A 22,289-nucleotide genomic window follows, 5' to 3' on the forward strand; every position below is an offset into this window, starting at 1 on the left:
GTGCTCCGTGTCCCCAAGGACAGAAAGCCCGCAGTCAGCCCCGAGCTGGCGTGTGAAGCCCGCCTGTGAAGCTGGCGAGGCCAGTAGGCCCGAGCCACCGAGTGTGTGAAGGGGGAGGGTGGAACCGTCTCACCAGACGCCCCCCGTTCTCTGGCCGAAGCCTCCCGCAATAAACTGACAACACTGACATTTATTATTATTTGAAATTAAACAATGTCTGCTCCCCCGCTCGGCCTGAGTGAACTAGGAGGCGCGTTCTGTTTATACTGAAGAACTAAGCTCTTCTTCCCATTCTGCCGAGGAAGGAAAGACACGGCCCGGCCCCCTCTGCCCCCGGCCTGAGCCGAGGGGATTTAACTATAAAAGGCCTGGGAAGCCTCCCGCGCGCCCGCCTGCAGGCGCACGCGCTCGGGCAGATAAACACCACCAGGCTTGGGCTCCAAGGCCTCCCTTCACTCACCCCCTTCCCGCCATCCCCGGGCGGGCGAGCCAGGATCCAGCAGCTTGTCCTTGCTGGCTTTCCGGGGCGCACGTCACCGCCACCCCTCCTCCGACAGGAGGGCTGGGAATTTGGAGTGCGCACCCCAGAGCGCAGAGGGCGTGGGTACAGAGCCTGCAGGTCCCAAGCACCCACCTGCCCATGACCCCATCGCGGTTCCGGCCCCGGTCTTTCCGAAACCAAACCCGGATGGGTTTTGAGTTTCTTCGCGGAGGGCCAAAGTGTTTAGACTCTCCAAGGAAGAGTGCCAGGTGCCTTGGAGAAGTTGGGGGGCATTTGGGAATAAAATTCAGCTAGAGCCTCGTGGCAGAGGTCACCAACTGAGCTCTGCTCTAGGGACGGAGGACTGTGGCCAGGACAGGAGATGTATGGGCACCCATGGGTGTGCAGTCCCGAGGGCGCACACAGCCTGGGGTCCTCATGAGGCAGCAGCAGTGGGCTCAGCGGCCCCAGCACTCGCCTGGGCTCGGGAGGCCAGCTTTTCCCCTAATAGGGCTCCTTCTACCCCTAAATTATAAAGTAGGTCTCTGGCTCTGAACAAGAGCGTTTACAAAGAACAAATGGAGGTTCCAAGCAGGGCCTTCTACATAACTGGTTCTTTCTAGAAGCTTTGGCCTCCAGCTTTCTATTTTCCTCCTGGTTACAAATAGTCACCAGCCTCCTGCTCACCTCCGGGCCTATCTCCTCCCCAAAACTTCAAGGGGAACCTGGAATGGATCTTGCCAAGAGCGGAGCGGGGGCCACTTTTCTCCTGCACCGCTTCTCGAGGAGTTGCTTCTTTTATTAAAATGTGTAGACCTGCTCTTTACAGTACTGGCAGTAATATTCTCTTTCTCTCTTTCTCCCTCTCTCTCTCCCCCTCCCTTTCTCCGTCTTCCTCCCCTTCTCTCCCAGGCGGATGTTTCCCAGTTACAAAGTGAAGGTGACGGGCCTTAATCCCAAAACGAAATACATTCTCCTCATGGACATTGTTCCGGCCGATGACCACAGATACAAGTTCGCAGATAATAAATGGTAGGCACCTAGCAGCGTGGGCAGGTGGGGAAGGCAGGGGGGGGGGGAAGTGGAAAGCCAGACTCCCCCCCCCCCCCCCCCCCCCTCCCCACCCACCCCGCATTGAACCAAGAAACATTTTTGGAACTCCCTACTGTGGGCCAGAGGCTTTTGCTCCTATCCCGGACCACCCTGAGAGGAAGACACTGCAGCCTTTAGCCCCCATTTTATAGACAACAAAACTGAGGCTCAGAGTAAGTGAAGGGCCTGTATCTGTTGCTGCACCCGCGGGTTGTGGATTTTAGAAAAGGGTATTGTTTCCAAGCGCTGGAGGTATTTCTGGGGGCATAAAACCATTTACAGTTATTTTTTATGAGTTACCTGCTTTGAAGATGCCTTTTTATGAAATTGCAAAGTCAGGCCATGGTATTTGAGTTAAATAGGCAAGAGAGGAGAGGTCCATTCCTCGGGTGGATTGCTCCCATAGCTGTCAAACGTGCAGAGGCTCAAACAGGAAGGCCCATTTGAAAGCCCTCAAGGACTCCGCTTAAACTTTTTTGTCCAGGCTTCCAGAACCTACCGATGGTCCATGGGCAGCAAGAGGCTGCAAGGCCCGGCAGCGGCACCCCTGGTGCAGGGGGAGGAGTGAGGTGGAAGAAGAAAGAGCTGGGTGGGGGGCTCGCCTGGACACTGGCCCCAGGCCTTCTGGGCACCTGGGCTTACAGATGGCCAGGCGAGGCCCAAGGGTCAGGCCATTTCCAGATCATTCTCCTATTCAGCAGCCCTTGCCTGGCCTGGCACAGGACCCCACCAGCATGACAGGGCGCTAAGTCTAGGCGGGTTTCGCCCCTCCTTGGTCCAGGTCTGTGACGGGCAAAGCAGAGCCCGCCATGCCGGGCCGTCTTTACGTTCACCCGGACTCGCCAGCCACGGGGGCGCATTGGATGCGGCAGCTGGTCTCCTTCCAGAAACTCAAGCTCACCAACAACCACCTGGACCCATTCGGGCACGTAAGTACCTCGTGCAGCCTGCTCTCAGTCTCTGTCCGTCTGTCTGTCTTGCCCTCTCTCCTATCCCTGCTCCCTGAGTTTCTCTCTCTTCTTGGCTCCTCACACTCACATTTTTCCTTTCCTCGCCCCACTCCACCCGCCTGGGTCTTTTCCTCTCTTGGCCTCCCTGATCCGGCCTTCTTCCCTTCTGGCTCCACCGCTCTCCTGTGCAGTCCTCTCTGTGGGCCACCGTCCCATGCTCTGGGGCCGCCTTTCCCCGGGTAGCTGGAGACCAGGGCCTGGGGGAGACTGAAGCGCACATGCCTGGTCTGGACCTCAGTCCCATCGGTGATGAGGGGTGGGGGGCTGGGTGTTTCAGATCTCAGAAAACCGGGTCCTTCTAACCCAGTGGGGACTCCGGCACAGGCTTGCCCAGAGGCTGGACCGTGGTGGGAGCCATAGATACCTTCCTTGCTCACTTCCACATCCTGCCTTATTATTGAGATGTTCCAGCTGACAGGGGGACCCCAGACCACCTGCTCCCTCTTTTACAGAAGGGGAAACCAACCTGCCAGAGGCCAACCCTGGTACCCCTTTTTATTTTTATTTTTTAAAGATTTTATTTATTTATTTGAGAGAGAGAGAATGAGAGAGAGAGCACATGAGAGGGGTTAGGGTCAGAGGGAGAAGCAGACTCCCTGCCGAGCAGGGAGCCCGATGCCGGACTTGATCCCGGGACTCCAGGATCATGACCTGAGCCGAAGGCAGTGGCTTAACCAACTGAGCCACCCAGGCGCCCCTGGTACCCCTTTTTAGCTGATAGCTTGGGATTATCAGGTTTTCCCCCCAACTTCCAGCTTCCCCCCTGCCCCGCCCCCACCATGCCCGGAGCAGGCAAACCTGGACCAGAGCCCTAAACCTGGAGTCCGCATGGGCCCCCCAAGAGCGGCCTGGTGAACCCCCTGAATCTGCATGTGGGACATTGAGTGTCCTGCCCCCTCCCACCTTCCAAAAGAATGTGTAGCTTTTTCGCAGATTCTCTTGCTTTAAGTAGATTCTCTTCCTCAACAAAAAACAAATGAAGAACAAAACACCAATTTGGGGGAAAATGTCTCTAGATCTTTTCATTGGCAATAACTGATCACCAGGACAGGACAGAGTCTCTGAATTCAGTGTGTTCAGAACCCTTGGCTTGATGATTCCACCATCAAGTGGGCTCCTTCATCTTCGGGCACTTGGCCTTCATAGCAGCCTAGAAAGGAGGACACAAATATGCACCCTTTATAAATGGGAGTCCAGGGGACGGGAGGGCACTCGCCCAAGGTCATGCAGCTTGTTTTTGGCAGCAGGGATTTGAGGCTTGATCTCTCTAATTCCAAGAGTGGTCTTGATCCTGACATGTGGTCTCTTTAGGGAAAATCAACAAACACAGGGTCCTCGGTTGAGGGTACTGGGTTTGAATGGATTTGATCCGGAGGAGGACCGTTTGGGAATGTCCAAAGGGAGAACCTGCTCCTGTGGGGCCTTAGGGCTAAAACACTGAACCCGCAGGGTGTGTGGTGGGGTTGGGACAGTGATGCAGGCCGCCGCCATCTCTGCACGTGGTCCCCGGGAGCTTGAACTGTTGGCCGCTGGGAGGAAGAGAGAAGGAAGGCCCATTCCCTTCCTGCGCGGTGGGGAAGGAGCAGAGGGTGCAGAGGGGCGTTTCAGGGCAAACCGCCCGGCCTCCTCCACGTTTCAGTCAGGCAGTTTGCCGGCAGCCTGCTGCGGGCGGGAGCATCCCCGCCCAGAAATGCCCTCGAGCTTCCAGGGGCGGCGGCTGGCCGGGGTGACGCGTACCTGCGGGCGCAGAACCGGGACTCTGTCTAGGTTCAGCGCCGGGGAGAAATGGGATGGTTTTCCCCTCCTGGCTGGCCGCCTCCAGGAGGCTGGGTAGGACCCTTTTGTGGGGGACCCCGTGGAACCTTGGTGCCAGACAGCGGGACTGCCTCACTCGGGCGCCTGGCTTTCTCTCTGCGTGCGTCCCGGGGGTGCCCTTTGGGGTCGCGTTGGGGTGGGCGCCTGGGGAAGGCGCGCGGCCCCGCAACCAGGCTCCGGCACCCTTGCGAGTTTCCAGTCCTCCCGAGCCCGCGGGAGAGGGAGGGCGCTCGGGGTGGCCCCGGACTCCCCCGCTGCCACGCAGCCCTGCCCCCCAACTCCGGACTCGGAGTCCAGAGCCGCCCTAATGAAATTAGGAGCCATTAGATCGCCCTCGCGCTGACGTCTCCACACTGTCCCCGGCCGTCAAAGCAATTTGGCTAAGCCGGGACGATGGGCGCGCCGGCCGGGGACTGCGGCGGCCCGCGGGGCCCCGCTGCGTCTCTCTGTCGCCACGCCGCCCCGGCCGGCGTCACTATCGGCCAGGGAGGCGGCCGGGGCCGCGGCGGCCGGAGATTAGAGCCGCGCGGCCGGGGTCGTCGGGAGCCGCGGGGCCCCGGTTCTCGCCCCTCCCCACCTCCCCTCCCCCTCCTCCGGGCGGGTCTCTAGGGTTGGCCCAAGGACCCTGCCCCAGGGTCATCAACGCAAATAATCAAAGACACCGGGACAGTCTCCGCCGCTCCAGTTGGCGGTCCTGGGGAAAAAGCAGGCCAGTTTTTCAGCCCGTTGAGCGCGGCGATTGGCGCATTCGGTGGGTATATATCCGAACGCTTTGATAAATGTTCGCCTACGCAGCCTCCCGAAATCATCAAAAGCCAGGCGTCCTCCAAACAGCAAAGCCAGTTTCATTAGCAAAGATGCTCATCCGCTAGGACTAGTCCTGCTCCAGCAGAGAGGGTGTGGAGTCTGGAGCCTCTCTCCCCCTTAATACTGATTAGAGTCGTCCTATTAAAGGTGCAGCTGCAGCAGTAAGACCCCGCTTGTCCCTGGGAGCACCTCAAACATTGAGTCGGTAGAAAGGAAGGAGAAAGAGCGCATTCCCAAAAAAGTAGATGCAGTGCTTCTGTCTGGGGCCAAGTCTGGAGATAGTTCCCACAGTGGATCCCGAAAACGTTGATAAAGTTGTAGAAAGGGAACCTGGAGAGAAGCAGGCCCTCCTTTGGTGGCAGTGTGATGGCGGGTGCTTCTTCCCTCCAATCTCACCATCCTTAGAGGCCCACTCCCCATCCCATTATCTTCTTTTTTTCATTGACTTTACTTTGCACGTTCTCCTAACAAAAGGCCAAGCCTGTGATTTTTACTCCAGTTCTGCAAACACTGGTCTTTTTCTTTTCCGTCTTTTAGCCGGTTTCTTTTTTGGGGGGGTGGGGGGATGTTTGTTTATTCGTTTGTGTCTTCTCCCCTTTCATTCTGAAATTGACGCTTAAACTTCCCCCTGGGAAACCAGTTCCTTGCTCCAGACTTGCTTCTCTCCTATTGGGGGGGGGGGGGGGGGTGGGGAAGTACCCTATGCAGGAGTTAATTTATTAAGCAAACTTTATTAAGAATTCTGATTTACTGCCGTGTGTGCTTTGGGTAGATCCCTGGAATATTACCCTGGCTTTTTGGGTTGGAAATTGTCATCTTTGAAATGTTTCTTTTTAATGAAATCACTGGCCCCTTTTTCAAAACAGGAGAAAAAAAAAAATCAGACCGTTTTTTGAGAGCCTGTATAAGGAGGTGAATTTTAAGGGTGGAGAGAGGGGATTTATTGGGAAACAAAGGGGTTTTGATTTTTCTTACAATCTCATTTTCCTTATTATTTTTAGATTATTCTAAATTCCATGCACAAATACCAGCCCAGATTACACATCGTGAAGGCAGATGAAAATAATGGATTTGGCTCAAAAAATACTGCGTTCTGCACCCACGTCTTTCCTGAGACGGCGTTTATCGCCGTGACTTCCTACCAGAACCACAAGGTAAGCCCGAGGCCCGGGAACCGGCGTGCTGGGGCCACTGCCTGAGCCTTTGCAGGAGGATGCAGGGGTCTCCTGCTGAAACTCTTAAGCTCTAAGGGCTTCTTCATTCCCTCACAGCGGACACCAGCTTCTACCCCAGGGGGCTGGGGCAGGGACCAAGCTACATCCTGAGGGTTGCAGCTCTTTGTACTATATTCAGGGTTTTTCGGGACTCTCTTCTCTGTCTCTCTGTCTCTCCTTGTCTCTCTGTCTCTGTCTCTCTCTCACACACACACCGGTTAGAAACAAACTTGTCAGACTGTAGGTGACCGCGCATTCAAATATAGGAACGCATCTCTCTGCACGCATGAAGTGATCGGCAGGAAGAAAGGTCACTTTATTGCAGGGCTCCGTGCTCTTGGGTGGGGGCCTGGGGCCACCTTCGTGGAACCTCTTTCTCAGGTGAGGGTCTCTCCTCCAGTCTGCCTTTGGGATGCATTTCAGCTTGACCTGGGGCAGGTGAAAAATTGCCAGGAGCCTTGGCCTTGGATTTGCAAGATGCTTCTCTCATTGTCTCCGTGGTTACTGATCCTGGACAGACCACAGTGAGGCAGGGTTGGCATTGTTGAAAATCAGAACAAAAACCCAAAAACCCAAGCGACCTCTGCCACCTCCCCCGCCCCCCCCCGCCCCAGCTCCCAGGAGTTAGAGGAGACCGCAGCAAAACCACAGCTTGCGGATGCCTCAGTCTTCCAGAAGGAGGCTGCAGTGTGGTGTAGACATGGGAGGGTACAGCTCCATCCTGTCAACGTCAACTCCCACGCTGTTCAAAATCCAGGCCCCAATTTGGGTATTTCCAAGCTGGACAATGGTGCTGGAACAGGGTACCCCCTCACTGCAGGTTGGGGGGGTATCTTTTCTTTTTTCCCAGGAGAAAGGGCTTCTCTTGACTTCTCATGGTTCACTTCTGTTCTTTCGAAACTTAAGTGCTTCTGGATTCATTTTATTGGTGGGGGGGGCAGGATTGAGTGATTCTTAAGCCTAGTTCTGAAAAGACATATAGAACCTGGCAAGGCAAGATACAGGGAAGGGGGCACTGTAGGGGTGCAAGTTGTTAGCATTAAGTAGTGTGATCTGGGTTGGAGGACTGTTGAAGGCGAATGTAGGGACTTCCATATGGGATCAGTGAGGGCAGGTCACTGGGGCAATATAAGGAGATGGACATGGGGATGGTGACGCCCTTCCTCCTCCACAGCTCCTGTCCCCACCTGCAAGGTAGGGTGCCGGGAAGTTACAGGGGCCGTGAAGCCAGGTGGAAGAGGCCAGGGTAGGGGTGAGGGGTGGGTTTAGCACCCTAAAGCCTCCCGCCTATATGCTGGGTGTCAAATAACACCCCCCCCCCCACCACCACCAGGAAGCCAAGGCAGTTATAAGATGGTAATGTCCAAATTCAGCTTGTCAGTCACCAGGCCAAGTTGTGATGGATGGTCCTTTCTAGGCTGCAAGTCCTGTCTGGGGACTCAAGCCTTGAGAGAGCTTCCCTCCAGAAGAAAACTCGCTCTCTCCAAAATGCAATTACTTTTTAAAGGGGAAGAAGGATTTTTCTGAATTCCACCCCTGACTTGTCAAACCAACAAGAGCAAAAACATTAAGGTCAAATACTCTGAAAATTGCAAAACTATTTCAGGCTAATTTGGGTCTGGCTGCTAGAAACCTGTTTCCTCTATGGCTATTGTAAATCTATGTTTAACTTTGTGGTGACAGTCACAGGGGAAAAAATTGGAAAAAATAGCAACGAGCACACTCAGTCTCACTGCTCCCTCCCTCCCTCCCTCTCATATGTATGTATACACACACACACACATCTATATATTTATATATCCATACACACACACACACACACACACACACACACACACACACTTAGACCTGACAGAGGGTCCAAAGATATATCAGATTTTCCTTTCTTTTCTTTCTTTCTTTTCAATTAAAAAAGCCCAGACTCACACAGAAAGGACAGGAAATGGTAGACTCATGAAAGTGACCTGCTAAAGAAAGATGTGAGTGCTTGGGACCTTTGGGGGAAATCCCTAAGCTCTGTGTAGTTATGATCTTAGGGTCCGTCAGGCAAGGCTAGATCTGGGAGAGCATGTACTCTCTCTCTTTCTGTCTCTTTCTTTGTTTTTTTTTTTTTTTTAAGATTTTATTTATTTGTCTCAGAGAGAGAGAGAAAGTGAACGCACAAGCAGGGTGAGCGGCAGGCAGAGGGAGAAGCAGGCTCCCCGCTAAGCAGGGAGCCCAAGGCGGGACTCGATCCCAGGACCCTGGGATTATGACCTGAGCCGAAGGCAGACGCTCAACCAGCTGAGCCACACCAAGGCTCCCCTCTTTCTTTGCTTTTTGAGGCATAACTATCATACAATAAACTGCAATATTTGAAGTATACAATTTGACGAGTTTGACATGTATTTATCATTGTGACCACTTGTGAATATACCCCACTCCCCCATATTTCTGTTTTTTTAAAATGTCCTTCCCAATGAATATATTTAGTGATCTATGCACTTGAAGGAGTGTCTGCCTAATAGGGTGTATACGTGTGAGATTTGAGTGCAATCTAGGGGATGGTGTGTCTAAATGCTCATGGGTCTAAAAATGTGTGTCTCCAAATCCGCATCCGGATAGATGTGTGTCTGATGACCACACAACGGGTTCGCAGATGGGAATTTGGGTATTGTTTTGTTTTGTTTTTAATTGGTTGGGCCATAAAGGTTTTTTTCACCAGCCTGACATCCGGAAGAGGGATTTCATAGAAGACAACTTTCCGTCACTCTTCCCCCTCCCACTTTTTAGTTGTGAAGTACCAAAGGCCCCTATGTTCTTCGTCAGGAAGCAGTCTAAAGCAGTAAAATTTTCCAGTCCACTCCAGGGCTGCTGCAGGCGTTCCCCGCGTGGATATAGGACGTGTGACTTAAACACTCAGGCCAAGCTGAGTGTGGTTTGTGGACTCTGTCTTGTTCCTTTATTGTCCCACCTGGGCGAGGTATTGAGACTCTTGATTTCATGGGCAGAAGCCACCTGCGCTCTTACTCACCCTTGCCTAGGGTTCAGGTGGGACTCTGGAGGCAGGCTGCCTGGGTTTAAATCCATTTGACTTGGGCAAGTCACTGGACTCAGTTTTCCTCCTCTGTAAAATGGGGATGAGACAAGAATTGCTAATGTTTATCAGCATGAGGACTAAACGAGATAATCTTTGGAAAACGCGTAGCACAGAGCATTGCACGCATGCTCACGCAGAGGGTGAGTTATGATGCTGTGGATTGACTACTCAGCTGATCCATTTATAACAGGACAACTCCATCCAAAACGCAGGCCCTGGGAAACTCTTTGCCTTCCCTGATTATTCTAGAATCAGAAGAACTGAGCTTTCAAATAAGTTCTTCTTACCGTGTTTGAAAAGCCACTACAAGTGTCCGTCTTGGTGGGTGAGTTCGTTCAGTCCCTGAACATGCCATCAATTCAAGGACTCTTTGCCCCGCATGATGCTTTGGATACGTGAGCGAGGACAGAACAGCAATCCACGGGATTAAATTGCCAGGACAATTTGGGACACTCATTTTTGGTGTAAGTGGCCCATTGCCTTCAGAATGCTCTCTCTCTGCTCGGATGCCGGTATCCCAGGTGGAGGCAGGTACCTGGCGACCTTCGTTTGTTAGGCAGGGGTCACACACCCGTATGCCCCGCGGCTCCTAACGACACGACGACATGTTTCCTCAGCCCAGCTGTGATCCCAAGCTGGATCTGGGAGTTATTTTCCCAGATGGCTGACAGCTTGAAAAAGATATTTAAAAAACTCGACTCTTCCGCAGCAGTGACGTTTGCTCTGTGAAACACGTTTTTGTAAGGTTTTCGATGAGGCTGTCAGCAGCGCCCCGAACAAGCCCTAGAAATATTTAGGTGTTAAAAAAAGGTCACGTGGGCATCTCATTTCTCTGCTCTTGCAACAATGGCTGTGTATGCAAGCCATGTCTATCCCCCAATATTAACTTACTTTGCCATTAAAAGGCATTTTTCCTCCTGCTTAAATCATTGTGTAAAGAGTCTGTATTTATGAGGTATGAGCTTTCTGGTTCGGACCAGGAAATGAACCCCTAATAGAGAGACATAATTAAGATTTTTGGCCCTCGTGAGGGTTTTTTTTTTTTTTTCCAAAAGCAAGAATTCACAACAATTATTCTCATTAATTTTTACAACCTCTGTCTCACTGGTTGGAGCTGGTATTTATATTTGTTTTAGCCCTCACCCTCCACCCTCCCCCGGATATCCGGTTTTATGCTGATCTTGGAGAGGGAGTACATTTGTGCGACGAGTGCAAGTCCGTTTCATTGGAGCCTTTTAGTAGAACTCAGACATCCAACCGGATCATGTGCCCATGAGTGAGCTAGCCAACATGCAGTGTGTTTGGAAGGGAATTCCAGAGCTGGGGTCTGTACGGACTCAGGCGGACATTTTCACCTGCAGCTGAGCTTGTGTATGAACATTTCTCAAGGGTAATAATCCTTATGTCTTCTAGACCTCCATACTCAGTCTGTGCATAAGACTTACGTAAGATCGGGTGCCTGGGTGGCTCAGTTGGTTAAGCGACTGCCTTCGGCTCAGGTCATGATCCTGGAGTTCCTGGATCGAGTCCCGCATCGGGCTCCCTGCTCAGCAGGGAGTCTGCTTCTCCCTGTGACCCTCCCCCCTCTCATGTGCTCTCTGTCTCTCTCATTCTCTCTGTCTCAGATAAATAAATAAAAAAATCTTAAAAAAAAAAAAAAAAAAAAAAAAAAAAAAGACTTACGTAAGATCAACGTACTGAAGTGTCTGTATAGCAAACTGTGCTTGTCCTGTGCAATCATCTTTTTGGAAGCTCAAAATTAGGTAGTAGTAGGACCTGTTTGGGGTGCAAGGGATGGTTTCAAGCGAAAGATTTTTGCTGATAAAAATACCAAAGCCCACCTCCCCTCCTTTTTTTTTTTTTTTCTTTTTTTTCCCCTTACGGTAATTGTTTGTCCCCAGCTCTTGGTGGAACAGAGATGTCATGGACTAGCCATTCATCCAGCCCCGATACCACACCCATGTTGCCTACAACACTCACAGGGAAGTGCAGCGAGGATTCCCTCCACCTCTTTTTGAATGATCTGATTTTTACTTCACATTTTGAGAATCCTACCCCCCTCACCCCCCACCTTTAAAAATAGCATGATTTATGGTCAATTGGGTTGCATTTTTTTTTTTTTAAAGATTTTATTTATTTATTTGACAGAGACAGAGATAGCGAGAGCAGGAACACAAGCAGCGGGAGGGGGAGAGGGAGAAGCAGGCTTCCCCCCGAGGAGGGAGCCCGATGTGGGACTCGATCCCAGGACCCTGGGATCATGACCTGAGCCGAAGGCAGACGCTTAATGACTGAGCCACCCAGGCGCCCCTGGGTTGCATTTTTTAATGATGAAGCCTGAGTGGGAAAGAAAGCTCTACTAGGTAATGGCCTGTTGGACTCAAAACAGAAGTGGATTCGGGAGTGCACATTTTAAAGACTGTGTTTCTAAGAGACCTTTACAGGTTTTTCTACTCATTCTGAAGGGTCAAGTCAAAATCAGAAAGTTGTAGGAATGGGTCCAGTTTAAAAAAAATGAGGGAGGAGGGAATGTGTGTATACATAAAGACACACACCTATTTTAAAAGTTTTAAAATATGTCTTATTTTTTTAGAGTGGTTTTAGGGTGACAGCAAGGAAGTGGAAAATACAGAGTTCTCTTAGACCCCCTGTGCCCCCGCCCTCCGCAAAGGCTCCCCCATGATCAACATCGCCACCGCCCACCAGACTGGGACATTTATTACAATCGATGAACCTACACTGAGACATTGTTATCACCTAGAAACTACATGAGGGCTCACTCTTGGGGGTCGTAGATTCTGTGGGTGTGGACACATACAGAGTCGCGGACATGTATCGACCGTTCCATTATCATACAGAATAGCTTTACTTAAAGTCCTCTGTGCTCTGCCTATTCATCCCTCCCTCCCCACACAAACTCTGGCAACCACTGGTCCCTTTTTGCTGTCTCTATAGTTTTGCCTTTTCCAAAATGTCATAGGGTTGGAATCATATAACATATTTTTAAAACTTTAATTTCATGTATATTTTTTATGGCAAGCACACACACACATACACGTGTGTAATATAGTAATTTCATGTTCATTATAGAGTCTTGGAGTTAGAAGGAAACCTTATAAGGCCGTCTCTTCTGAAACAGAACATACCAGAATGCCTGCCCCTAAAGGGATGAATTATAGGTGCATTCACTAGTTACTACTCCTGGTTTCTCAAAGGAACTTGCTCGGTTTCTCAAAGTCTGGAACTCTCCTGTGGGGGGTAGCTGAGGTAGTTTTTGTGGGTACTTGCATAGGTTGGGATCAAGAAAATTGTTCTCATTTTGATTATCTTTCTATTCATCGATCAGGGAGAGAGTTCAGTCCCAGTGTGTGTTAAATATGTCTCTGAAAGTGTCTCGTTTCCCCTTGCAACAAAGTGAGGGCAGGCCAGGGCGCCTGGGTGGCTCAGTCATTAAGCGTCTGCCTTCGGCTCAGGTCATGATCCCAGGGTCCTGGGATCGAGCCCCGCATCGGGCTCTCTGCTCGGCGGGAAGCCTGCTTCTCCCTCTCCCACTCCCCCTGCTTGTGTTCCCTCTATCACTGTGTCTCTCTCTGTGTCAAATAAATAAAATCTTTTTTAAAAAAAAGAAATATTTGGGGGCGCCTGGGTGGCTCAGTTGTTAAGCGTCTGCCTTCAGCTCGGGTCATGGTCCCAGGGTCCTGGGATCGAGCCCCGCATCGGGCTCCCTGCTGGGCAGGAAGCCTGCTTCTCCCTCTCCCACTCCCCCTGCTTGTGTTCCCTCTCTCGCTGTGCCTCTCTCTGTCAAATAAATAAATAAAATCTTTAAAAAAAAAAAAAAGTGAGGGCAGGCCTTGGGTTTAGAACTTTCTGCGGGGGGCCAGTAGAGAGAATTTGATACAATAGTTTTCCTTTTATTGAGTAGCTCATGATTCCAGTTTGAGGTAGAGAGAAGTGATACCATATTTTTAATAAAATAAATGTAAACAAAAAGTGGTTAGATTTAAATCAAAATACTAAGCAGAGACCAGTGTAGAGATAGATATAATATTATAGAAATAGTTTTACATTATAAGTATAAATAATAATATGTATTATATACTATTATTATATAATAAGATTATAGATATAATACAATAATGATGGTGAAGGTGAAGCTTGCGTGATTGAACCTCGTGAATGCTGCCTCGGTGGTTCTAAAATGATTCGATAAATAAAAATTCAATTCACACACAGCTTTTAGGAAATACTTTTAGCAGACTCCATACAGATGTACTCTTTCATCTGGATCTGTTACTCTACGCTCACACTCACAGACAATGTGTTGATGGTTTCTGTGGAAGTTCTGACCTTTGAACCCAAGATCCTGTTCTATTGCTAAGTTTTGTACATTGCAACAAACATTGGCGAGAAGAGGGCTCTGTGTTCTTTATCTGGAAAACTGAAGGGCTTTGGAACTGATAGACAGCTATCACGTATGTTACAATTCTCTCTGTGGGTGTTTATTTAATCTGGTGCCATCTTCCACCTGTGCTAGCTAACTGGTCTGTGAAGCTGAAATGAACAAGGCATGAGACAGAAACAGAATTTTGAAAGCAACCAAGTTTCTCCAAACGGCGCTCACCACGCTGCGGGACGAGCAACACCACGTCCCGGTGCCCAACTTTCCGAGGGGAAGGAGGGCTCCCAAGTGCTGAGGCCTAGATTGTGTTTGAAACACAACATGCCAGGATTAAAAAACAAACCAACCCAGCTGGAGCGATGCAGAGTATGACTCCAATTAACGGGCAAACCGAAACCAGGTTTTTTCCCCTTTTAAAAAGTGGTCTGATCGAGGGCATTTTTCAAAGCCTCCTCTTGAATGAAGTGGTGAGTCTCACTGACGTGACTGGCTTAATTTGCTTCTTTTGGTCGCCAGAGGCTGCATTTCCAGCCATCAAGTGAAAGCCAACACTCTCTCTCTCTCTCTCTCTCTCTCTCTCTCTCTCTCGCCTTTCTGCAGATCACCCAATTAAAGATTGAGAATAATCCCTTCGCCAAAGGATTCCGGGGCAGTGATGACATGGAGCTACACAGAATGTCAAGAATGCAAAGGTAAGAAGGTGGAGCGCTGGGCTCCCTTCTCTCCACGTGCCCCCCACCCCCCCCAGGGAACCCAGGAGAGCCAGCAGCAGCCCAGAACCTACCTCCTCCAGCCTTCCTGCCCGCAGAGGCCCAGGCACGTTAGCCATCGAGGAAAGGCGAGATAGGCACCTTCAGTCCCACCGTCTGACGACCCCCACATGCTCCCGTGTGGTTTACGCTGTGGGACAGCCCTGGGTGGTGGTGGTGGGGGGGAATGTGTCCTCCGGAGATGGGAGGGGGGAGAAGGCACCAGGGAACTTGGCGTTCTCCATCTGCCCCGGGGACAAGAAAAGCTCCAACTTTCTCTTCCTTTTCTTTGCCTTCTCTCTCCTTCTCGTGAAATCAGTCCTTTCTCTCTTTCTTCCCATAAGTCACAGCCGATGAATGATTTTCTTTTTGGCAACAGCTCTTGGTAAATGAAAGGGAAGTTAATGACTCGATTTCCTGGGGGTGAAATGCAGACAAATTTGACACCACGTGGTGGTCTGGGGGCACTGGGGGATTGGGAGCTGGTGATAAAAATTGCTCGGTATTTTTACATATCCTGTGGTCACAGTCGCTGATATGATGAATAGAAGGGTCTGTAGCAAATGTACATAGTGGGAATTTGGTCTGATTTGAAAGGATTGTATGAGTATTGCCAATTTTGTCAAACATTCTCTCTACCTCTTGATATGCTTCCAAAATAACTTACCATATGGCAAGAGAATTAGAAATACATCTTGATTCCTTTGACCAAGAAAGGGTTCCCCGTCACCCCCCCCCCTTTTGGTGGGTTTAGTGTTTCAAAATAAAATGAGATCACATAGGAAGGTTTTCCTTATCCTTTCTGGAAGACAGGAGAGGGGTGAGTCAGGGAGGTGGACAGACATACGCATTCAAAGAAAAATAAGGGGTCTAAGAGAGGAACAGAGAAAAGCCACAGTGTTGTCCTTTTCACACTGGTTTGGAAATTCATGCCATGGAAATTGTTTTTAGCGAGCGGGCTTCCCCGATCTAAGTTTGCGTGCTTTTATTTATTTTTATTATTATTTTTTTAAAAGCACTTTTTTTTTGAAAAAAGATTTTATTTATTTATTTGTCAGAGAGAGAGAGAAAGAGCACAAGCAGGGGGAGGGGCAGGCAGAGGGAGAAGCAGGTTCCCTGCTGAGCAAGGAGCCCAATACTGGACTCGATCCCAGGACGCCGGGATCATGACCTGAGCCGAAGGCAGATGCTCCACCGACTGAGCCACCCAGGCATTCTAAATTTTGCATGCTTTTAAAAAAGAAATACACTGTGACCTTCAGGTGTGCACATCTCAGCCCCACTCATATGCATTTCAGCATTTATAATCAGTTTTCCCCCCCATCACAGATTAATAAGATGCTTTTTGTGGCTAAAAGAACCAAGTTCTTAAATTATTATTGTTAAAAAAATAACAATTGACTTTTCGAATGTCTGCATTTTGAAGTTGGAGTTGGACTGAGTCCAAGTTCAGTGGAAAAGTTGACAACAGGTGTCACAGAAAGCTGGTGGGAGGGGAGGGGTCAGCCTGTTTGCAGCCCTGGGCTCAGAGTACCGGGCTGAAGTTGCTGCAGTGGTCACGCTCCCCTGTCGTCCTGACTGCTAGTTGTCACTAAGGGATTTTAGGCTTGGACAGAGTCTCACCTCCATCCTCCTGTGGGTGAGGGTCGAGGCCGTGCATGTAGGGACTGGAAGCAAGCCACCCCGTTCCAGCCTGCAAACCAGGGGTCTTCCTTCCTTTCCACAAAGTCAAGAACAGGTGAGATCATGGATTTGAGGTGTTTTAAATCGCCCCTTCACGTGTAACCAGTCACCAAGTCTGGTTGCCCTCAGTATAAGGTCCAGACTCCTTCCCGTGGTGGGCCGTGCCCTTCTCGTCTGACCTGGCCACTCCCCCTCGCTTTGCCCCCCACCAGTGCCCCCTCTCTGTCTCCGTCATGCTGAAGGGGATGCTCCACGCCTGTATCCTTCCCACTGTTTTTGGCCCTTGGAACAGCATGTCTGGTCTGCCTCAGGCTTTCTCCCCTCCTCCTCACTCGGCCATCTCCTGCCCATCCCTAGGTGTCCTTGGAGCTGTCCTTTCTTCCAAGAAGCGTTCCCTGGCCACAGATTGTGGATGTCTATCCCCAGGCCCCCTCCTCGCTGCTTTCCTATGTCAGGCCCGGGCCCTGCACTTTGGGAGCTGATGGGATAGAATGATAGACACGGAGGAGAGTCAGGTGGGGAGTGCAGGTGTCTGAGAGATGAAATGTCAGTCACCCTGGGGACTCTCCCCTAAAGTTTTAAACACAGCCGGTTAGGTATTTAGGTGGATGACTCTACTTTGGCCTGAATTGGCTGTGCTGATCATGCCCCTGTTAGTGCAGATTGGCTGAGGGGTCATCTAGGTGTCCTCTTAGGGTAGGCACTTGCAGGAAAAAGGCGGGAAAGGGTGGTGGGTATTTAGTAGGCACTATGTAATTGACATGTACGGTTAAAGCCTGCAGCCTAAGAACCACGTGTGTCTTTGTGGCCATGTTAGGAGTTGCGTTGGGGAGCCAGAGGGCTGAACTAAGCACTGACCAGGCTGGGAGAGTGAACAGGGTCATCTGCCCAGTCCTGTGCACATGGCCCCTGGGAAGGAGACGGAGTAAGGCAGAGTGGCTCCAACAGAAGGCTATGGGACTCAGACGAACCTGGCTTCCATCCTTGCTTCTGCATTTATCAGCATGTGACCTTGGGCAAGTGACTTAACCTCCCAGAGCCTCAGTATCTCCACCTGTAAAATGGGCGTAAATGATAGCTTCCACTTTCCAGGATTCTTTTAAGAATTATATGAGAAAATGTCTATAGGGTGCCTGGTTCCTAGTCCATGCTCAATACAATGTATCTGATTTGGGGGAAGACTCCCAGGTACTCCCAGTTTTGCCCTGGTTCGCTATTTATTCTGGGCTGTGGTCCCAATCCTAGTGACAAGTAGGGAAGGTGGCTGTCCAGAGTCGGCCGTGATAACAGCCAGGCTGGAATGGCAGTCTCCCTGTTCGTCCTGCAATCCTGTTTCCTGTCCCCCACACACCCGGTGACAGCTGGCCCCGCGGGGGGAATAAGCAGGAGGAATGACATTTCCTCTAATTCCAACAGTTGGAAGAAGAGGAGAGGGCCGGACACGGACTCGCAGTTAGCCCACATCAGTAACGTCTGGATTCGCTTGGCCAATGTCTGGGCACTCACCCCGCTATCTCTCCGCCCCGCGGTCTGCGTTTGGAAAATGCAGATGGTGTCTTAGTTATTTTTCCACCGTTCATTTATGGGCTCTGGTTACAGAAGCAAGAACCGCTTATTATAAAAATGGGCGAGCTGTGGAAAAAGCACGAGGAAGAAGATAAAATTATTTTAAAATCCTGTCTCTAGCTGACAGATTAGACTACATGCCAAGGTTATTTCGAAAGGTTAATCTGTGGCTTAAGAAAACTTGTTACCCTAAAAAAACAGTATTTCCCAAATTGCAGGACCTCTACCCTGGTGACAGATGGGATGATTTTAGAATGTGTACATACACGGGCACATCAGGCTGATTTTATAGATGGTATTGCTTGGAATGAGACTAAGTTCTAAAGGAGGAAGGAGAGAGGGAGGGAGGGGGAGAAGTAAGGCTGATTATTTAAAGGAAGATATTAAATAAGAGTAGAACTGGTATAAAGGTTTGGTGAACCTGTCAAGGTGATACGCAAATGACAGAAATTTGGGAAATACCCCTAAATGCTCATCCTAACAAGAAAGGCGTGGGAGCCTTCCTGCTGTTTGAAATGACCTAGGCCCTGGTTTTCCAGGGAACGTTGCTTTTTTGACCTTGGCTTCAGTCTTTAAGATGTGTTCAGGCAAGCTGTGAACTTTCTAAGAGTCAAGGGTGCTGGGGGCCAAGGCCTGGGTCACTGGGGGTGGGGGTGGGGATGATGGGGGAGGGGCAATGGAGGAAGGAGGGTCGGAGAGGGTCGGAGCTGGGCCTGGTGGGAAGAGTGGGATTTGTGTTGGGAAGAAGGGTTTTCTGGGTTGGGTCAGGGTAGAAGTGGGCAGGGATCTACGAATCTAGAGTAGGGGTCACATTCTGACGCTCTCTGGAAGCCAGCTGGAGTGGCACAGTGACAGGGTGGTTCCGGGGCCGGGGACGGGGGGGGCAGTTGCTCCGAGAACATGGCATTCTAGAGACAGAAGGGACTATGGGAGACAACATCTCTTCTAGTTTTGCAGAAGGAGAAACTGAGGACTGGAGATTCATTTATTTCTCCAGTGTTTGATCTGTCCATTTGTCATTCAGGGAACACATATTTATTAAGTGCTCACGCTACGGCAGGTCTTGAGGATGCAAAGGTGAATCAGCACCCAGAGGAGCAGGATCCACTGGTGGAAAGCTCCAGAGTTGGGCTCCCCCAACTCTGCCCAGTCTCTACTTCCTCATCTGTAAAATGGGGGATGATTACAGAACCTGCCTCCAGGGCTGTTGCATGGGTGAAAGGAGGTAATGAGTGTGTCCTGATGACTATTGCTACGTAACAGAGTATTCCCGGGCTTCCCTGGGCCTGGCTGGGAAGGGGCTGCAAGCTAGGCCATCCTTTGTGTGCGATGGTAAATCTGGGACCGCCAAAGACCACTTACCCTGTGCCTCCACAGCCCGCTAAAGGGACCTGGAAGGGCAGGCGACCTCAGTCCTGAGGTCTGAGATTCTGAGTGCCCCGAATCTCATCCAGGTGCAATCTGCTAACCCTCGCTCGGTAATGCTCGTCAGTACTACTGATGGTAAAAAGACCAGCCATTGCTTGTCACCACTGTATGCAAGGTGAAGCAAGAGGTAACAGCAAAGCACTTTTATTTTGTTCATGGTTTGTGGGTCAGGAACTCGGAAAGGGCTCATCTGGGCCATTCCTGCCTGCCTTCAGGTGTTGGCTGGGGCGGCAGTAGCCGAAGGCCCCAGGCCGGACGTCCAGTTTGGCTCACTGCCTTACTCCGCAGCTGATGCTGGCTTTCGGCTGGGATGTCAGTGGGGCTGTCCCCTGGAGCATGTGCATCAGGCCTGGCCAACATGGCGGACCCTGGGAAGTCAGACTCCTTCCGTGGCTGCTGGCTGCCCCCAAGACAACCAGGAAGAAGCCACGAGACTCTGTTTACCAGGCCTTGAAAAATGTAGTATTCCTTCTGCTGCTTTCTGTTGGTTGAACAGGACTCACTGGGGGGGGGGGGAAGGGGGGCAGTTCCAGGGGCAGGGATCCCTCCTCTAGACAGAAGGAAAGTCAAAGAGTGTGTCCCCATGTTTTAACACCGCCCCCACATGTGTGGAAGCGCTTGGCCCAGACTGATGCCAGGTTGAGTCAGGCGTTGAGACGGGGTCTGTGCCCTCGGGAAGCCAAAGGCCAGGTTGACGTGCCCAGGGTCACGCAGCTAGTCGAGGTGCAGAGGCCTGGCTGTGAGCTTGGTTTCTTCAGGATGGAGAGAATCACCTGCCTCTGAGCTATTATTGCTGCCCTCCATCTTCTTCCTCCAGGGCTGGGTTTCTTAATCAGGGTTCCTTTTGAAAATCCGATGAAAGCCAGGGACTGTCTGAAAAACTCACTAGATATAAATAGACAAAAATTGCAAACCATTTTAAGGGACTCAGGGGTCTGGGGCCCCTAAAAGGTCAAAAGCGTTCCATCGGCACCTTCCCTCCTCCTCCAGGCCTGGCTTCCTGATTTTAAATGAACGTTCAGCTCCTTAACCTCAAATGGTCACTTTTCAAACAGTTTAGCACTCTTGTATTCCCATGCTTGTGGTTAAAGGTAATCGGAATGCCTGGTTAATGAGGAGTGATTTCCAAGACAACATTCTGGAGATGGCATTAACTCTCTACTTCTTGCCATACTTTTGGCTAGCCACATGGTTTCCCCCAGAGAAGTGTGAATTTATGGAAAACAAGAGGGGGTTTTGTTTGGGAAGCCAAGCCAACCTAAGTTGTGAAATTGAGGTTTGTCTCAAGGGGTCCCACCTTGGCTCATGGTTGTCCGTTGAGGATATGGATGTTGAGAACATGCCCCCTAGCCCCCCACCCCCACCCCGAACTTTTCCTGTTCATCTGCAGCACTGTCCTCACCTCTCCTCCCCCACCCTCTGCCCCAGCATACCTGCTCTTCAGGGACAGTGTCCGTGGGCATCTCACTCATTCGTGTTTAAGCAGTGTTTCTCAAGACTTTTGGCAGACATTGAAATTACCTGGGGGTGGGGGGAGCTTGTTAAGAAAAGCAGATTTCTGGGTTTCATCCTCAGAGGTTCTGAATCGGTGGCTCTAGGGAGGGCTCAGAAACTGCCCTTTAACAGGTTTTCTGATGGAGGGGTCCCCTGCTTGCACCTGGGTAATCCCTTGTCTCTGCAGAACGAGCAAGGGCATTCAGGTAAATGTGTGAAACAGATCTGGAAATAGATCCCATGTGCTGGGCTGTTTTATAAAAAATAACCCTTTGCTCTAAATGCTTAACTTTGGCTGAACATGAGAAGTACCTGCAGTGCTCCCCTAATGTTTTATTATGAAAGATGTAAGACATATAGAAAACATGGAAGAAATGTACAGTGAGCACCCACATACCCACTGCTTAGGTTCTGCAGTTAATGTTTTGCTATATATTTACCCTATTCCATCCACCCATCCATCCATCTACCATCCATCAATCCATCCATCCACCATCCATCTATTCATCCACTGACCCATCCATCCATTTGTCCATCCAGCCAGACATTCACCAATCCATCCATCCATCTTATTTTTTTTTAAGCATTTCATACTGAGTGGCAGACATGAGTACATTTCACTCCTCTATACTTCTGTATGCATGTCATTAAGGTTCAATTTTTGCTCACGAATCTCTGTTTTAGGTAAAATTACATACAGTGGAATGCACAAATCTTAAGTGCACAATTCACTTTTTGACAAATACACATTCGTATGAAACCCAAGCCCCCGTGGTAATATAGAACATTCCCTCACCCCAGACATTTCCCTCATGCCCCACCCCAGTTAATTCCACCTCCCTACCAGAAGCAATCCATATTTTGACTTTTTTTTTTTTTTACTATAAGTTAGTTTTGTCTGTTCAGAATTTTGTGTAAATGGATTCTTACGGCGAGTTCTCTTTCACATAAGGCTTCTTTCTCCTGGGGAGCTTTAAAAACTTCTCAAGTCCAGGCTGCACCACAGAACAATGGCATCAGACTCTTGAGGTGGGAGTGGGCTAAGGAGTCAGTATTTTTTCTTTTTTTTTTTTAAGATTTTATTTATTTGTTTATTTAAAGAGCGGGGAGCCCAATGCTGGGCTCGATCCCACAACCCCGAGATCATGACCGAAGCTGAAATTAAGAGTCAGATGCCCAACTCACTGAGCCACCCAGGTGCCTTGGTATTTTTTTTCTTTGCAGAATTTTTTTTCTTTTTTAAATTGAAGTATAATTAACATACAGCATTCTGTTAGTTTCAGGGGTACAGTATTATGATTCAACACTTTTATATGTTGCTCAGTGCTCACCAAAATACTTACATGCTTAACCCCTTTCACCGACTTCACAGGAGTCAGCCTTTTTTTCTTTAATTCCCCAGATGAATGCACTCTACAGTCAAGCTTGAAACCCACTCGTGTCTCTCTGCCCGTCCCCACCCTCAGCCCTGT

General features: G+C 50.1%; 1 protein-coding gene across 1 annotated transcript in view; it reads left to right on the forward strand.

The window, feature by feature from the left end:
- Window positions 1-22,289, forward strand: part of TBX5 (T-box transcription factor 5) — a 41,774-nt gene that overhangs the window by 2,815 nt on the left and 16,670 nt on the right. The window contains exons 3-6 of the mRNA XM_021698652.1: window positions 1,394-1,513; window positions 2,355-2,502; window positions 6,207-6,359; window positions 14,498-14,589. Coding sequence (XP_021554327.1) covers window positions 1,394-1,513; window positions 2,355-2,502; window positions 6,207-6,359; window positions 14,498-14,589 — 513 coding nt within the window. The remainder of the gene's footprint in view (window positions 1-1,393; window positions 1,514-2,354; window positions 2,503-6,206; window positions 6,360-14,497; window positions 14,590-22,289) is intronic.

The sequence above is a fragment of the Neomonachus schauinslandi genome, chromosome 14 (genome assembly GCF_002201575.2).
Source record: "Neomonachus schauinslandi chromosome 14, ASM220157v2, whole genome shotgun sequence".
Taxonomy (NCBI): domain Eukaryota; kingdom Metazoa; phylum Chordata; class Mammalia; order Carnivora; family Phocidae; genus Neomonachus; species Neomonachus schauinslandi.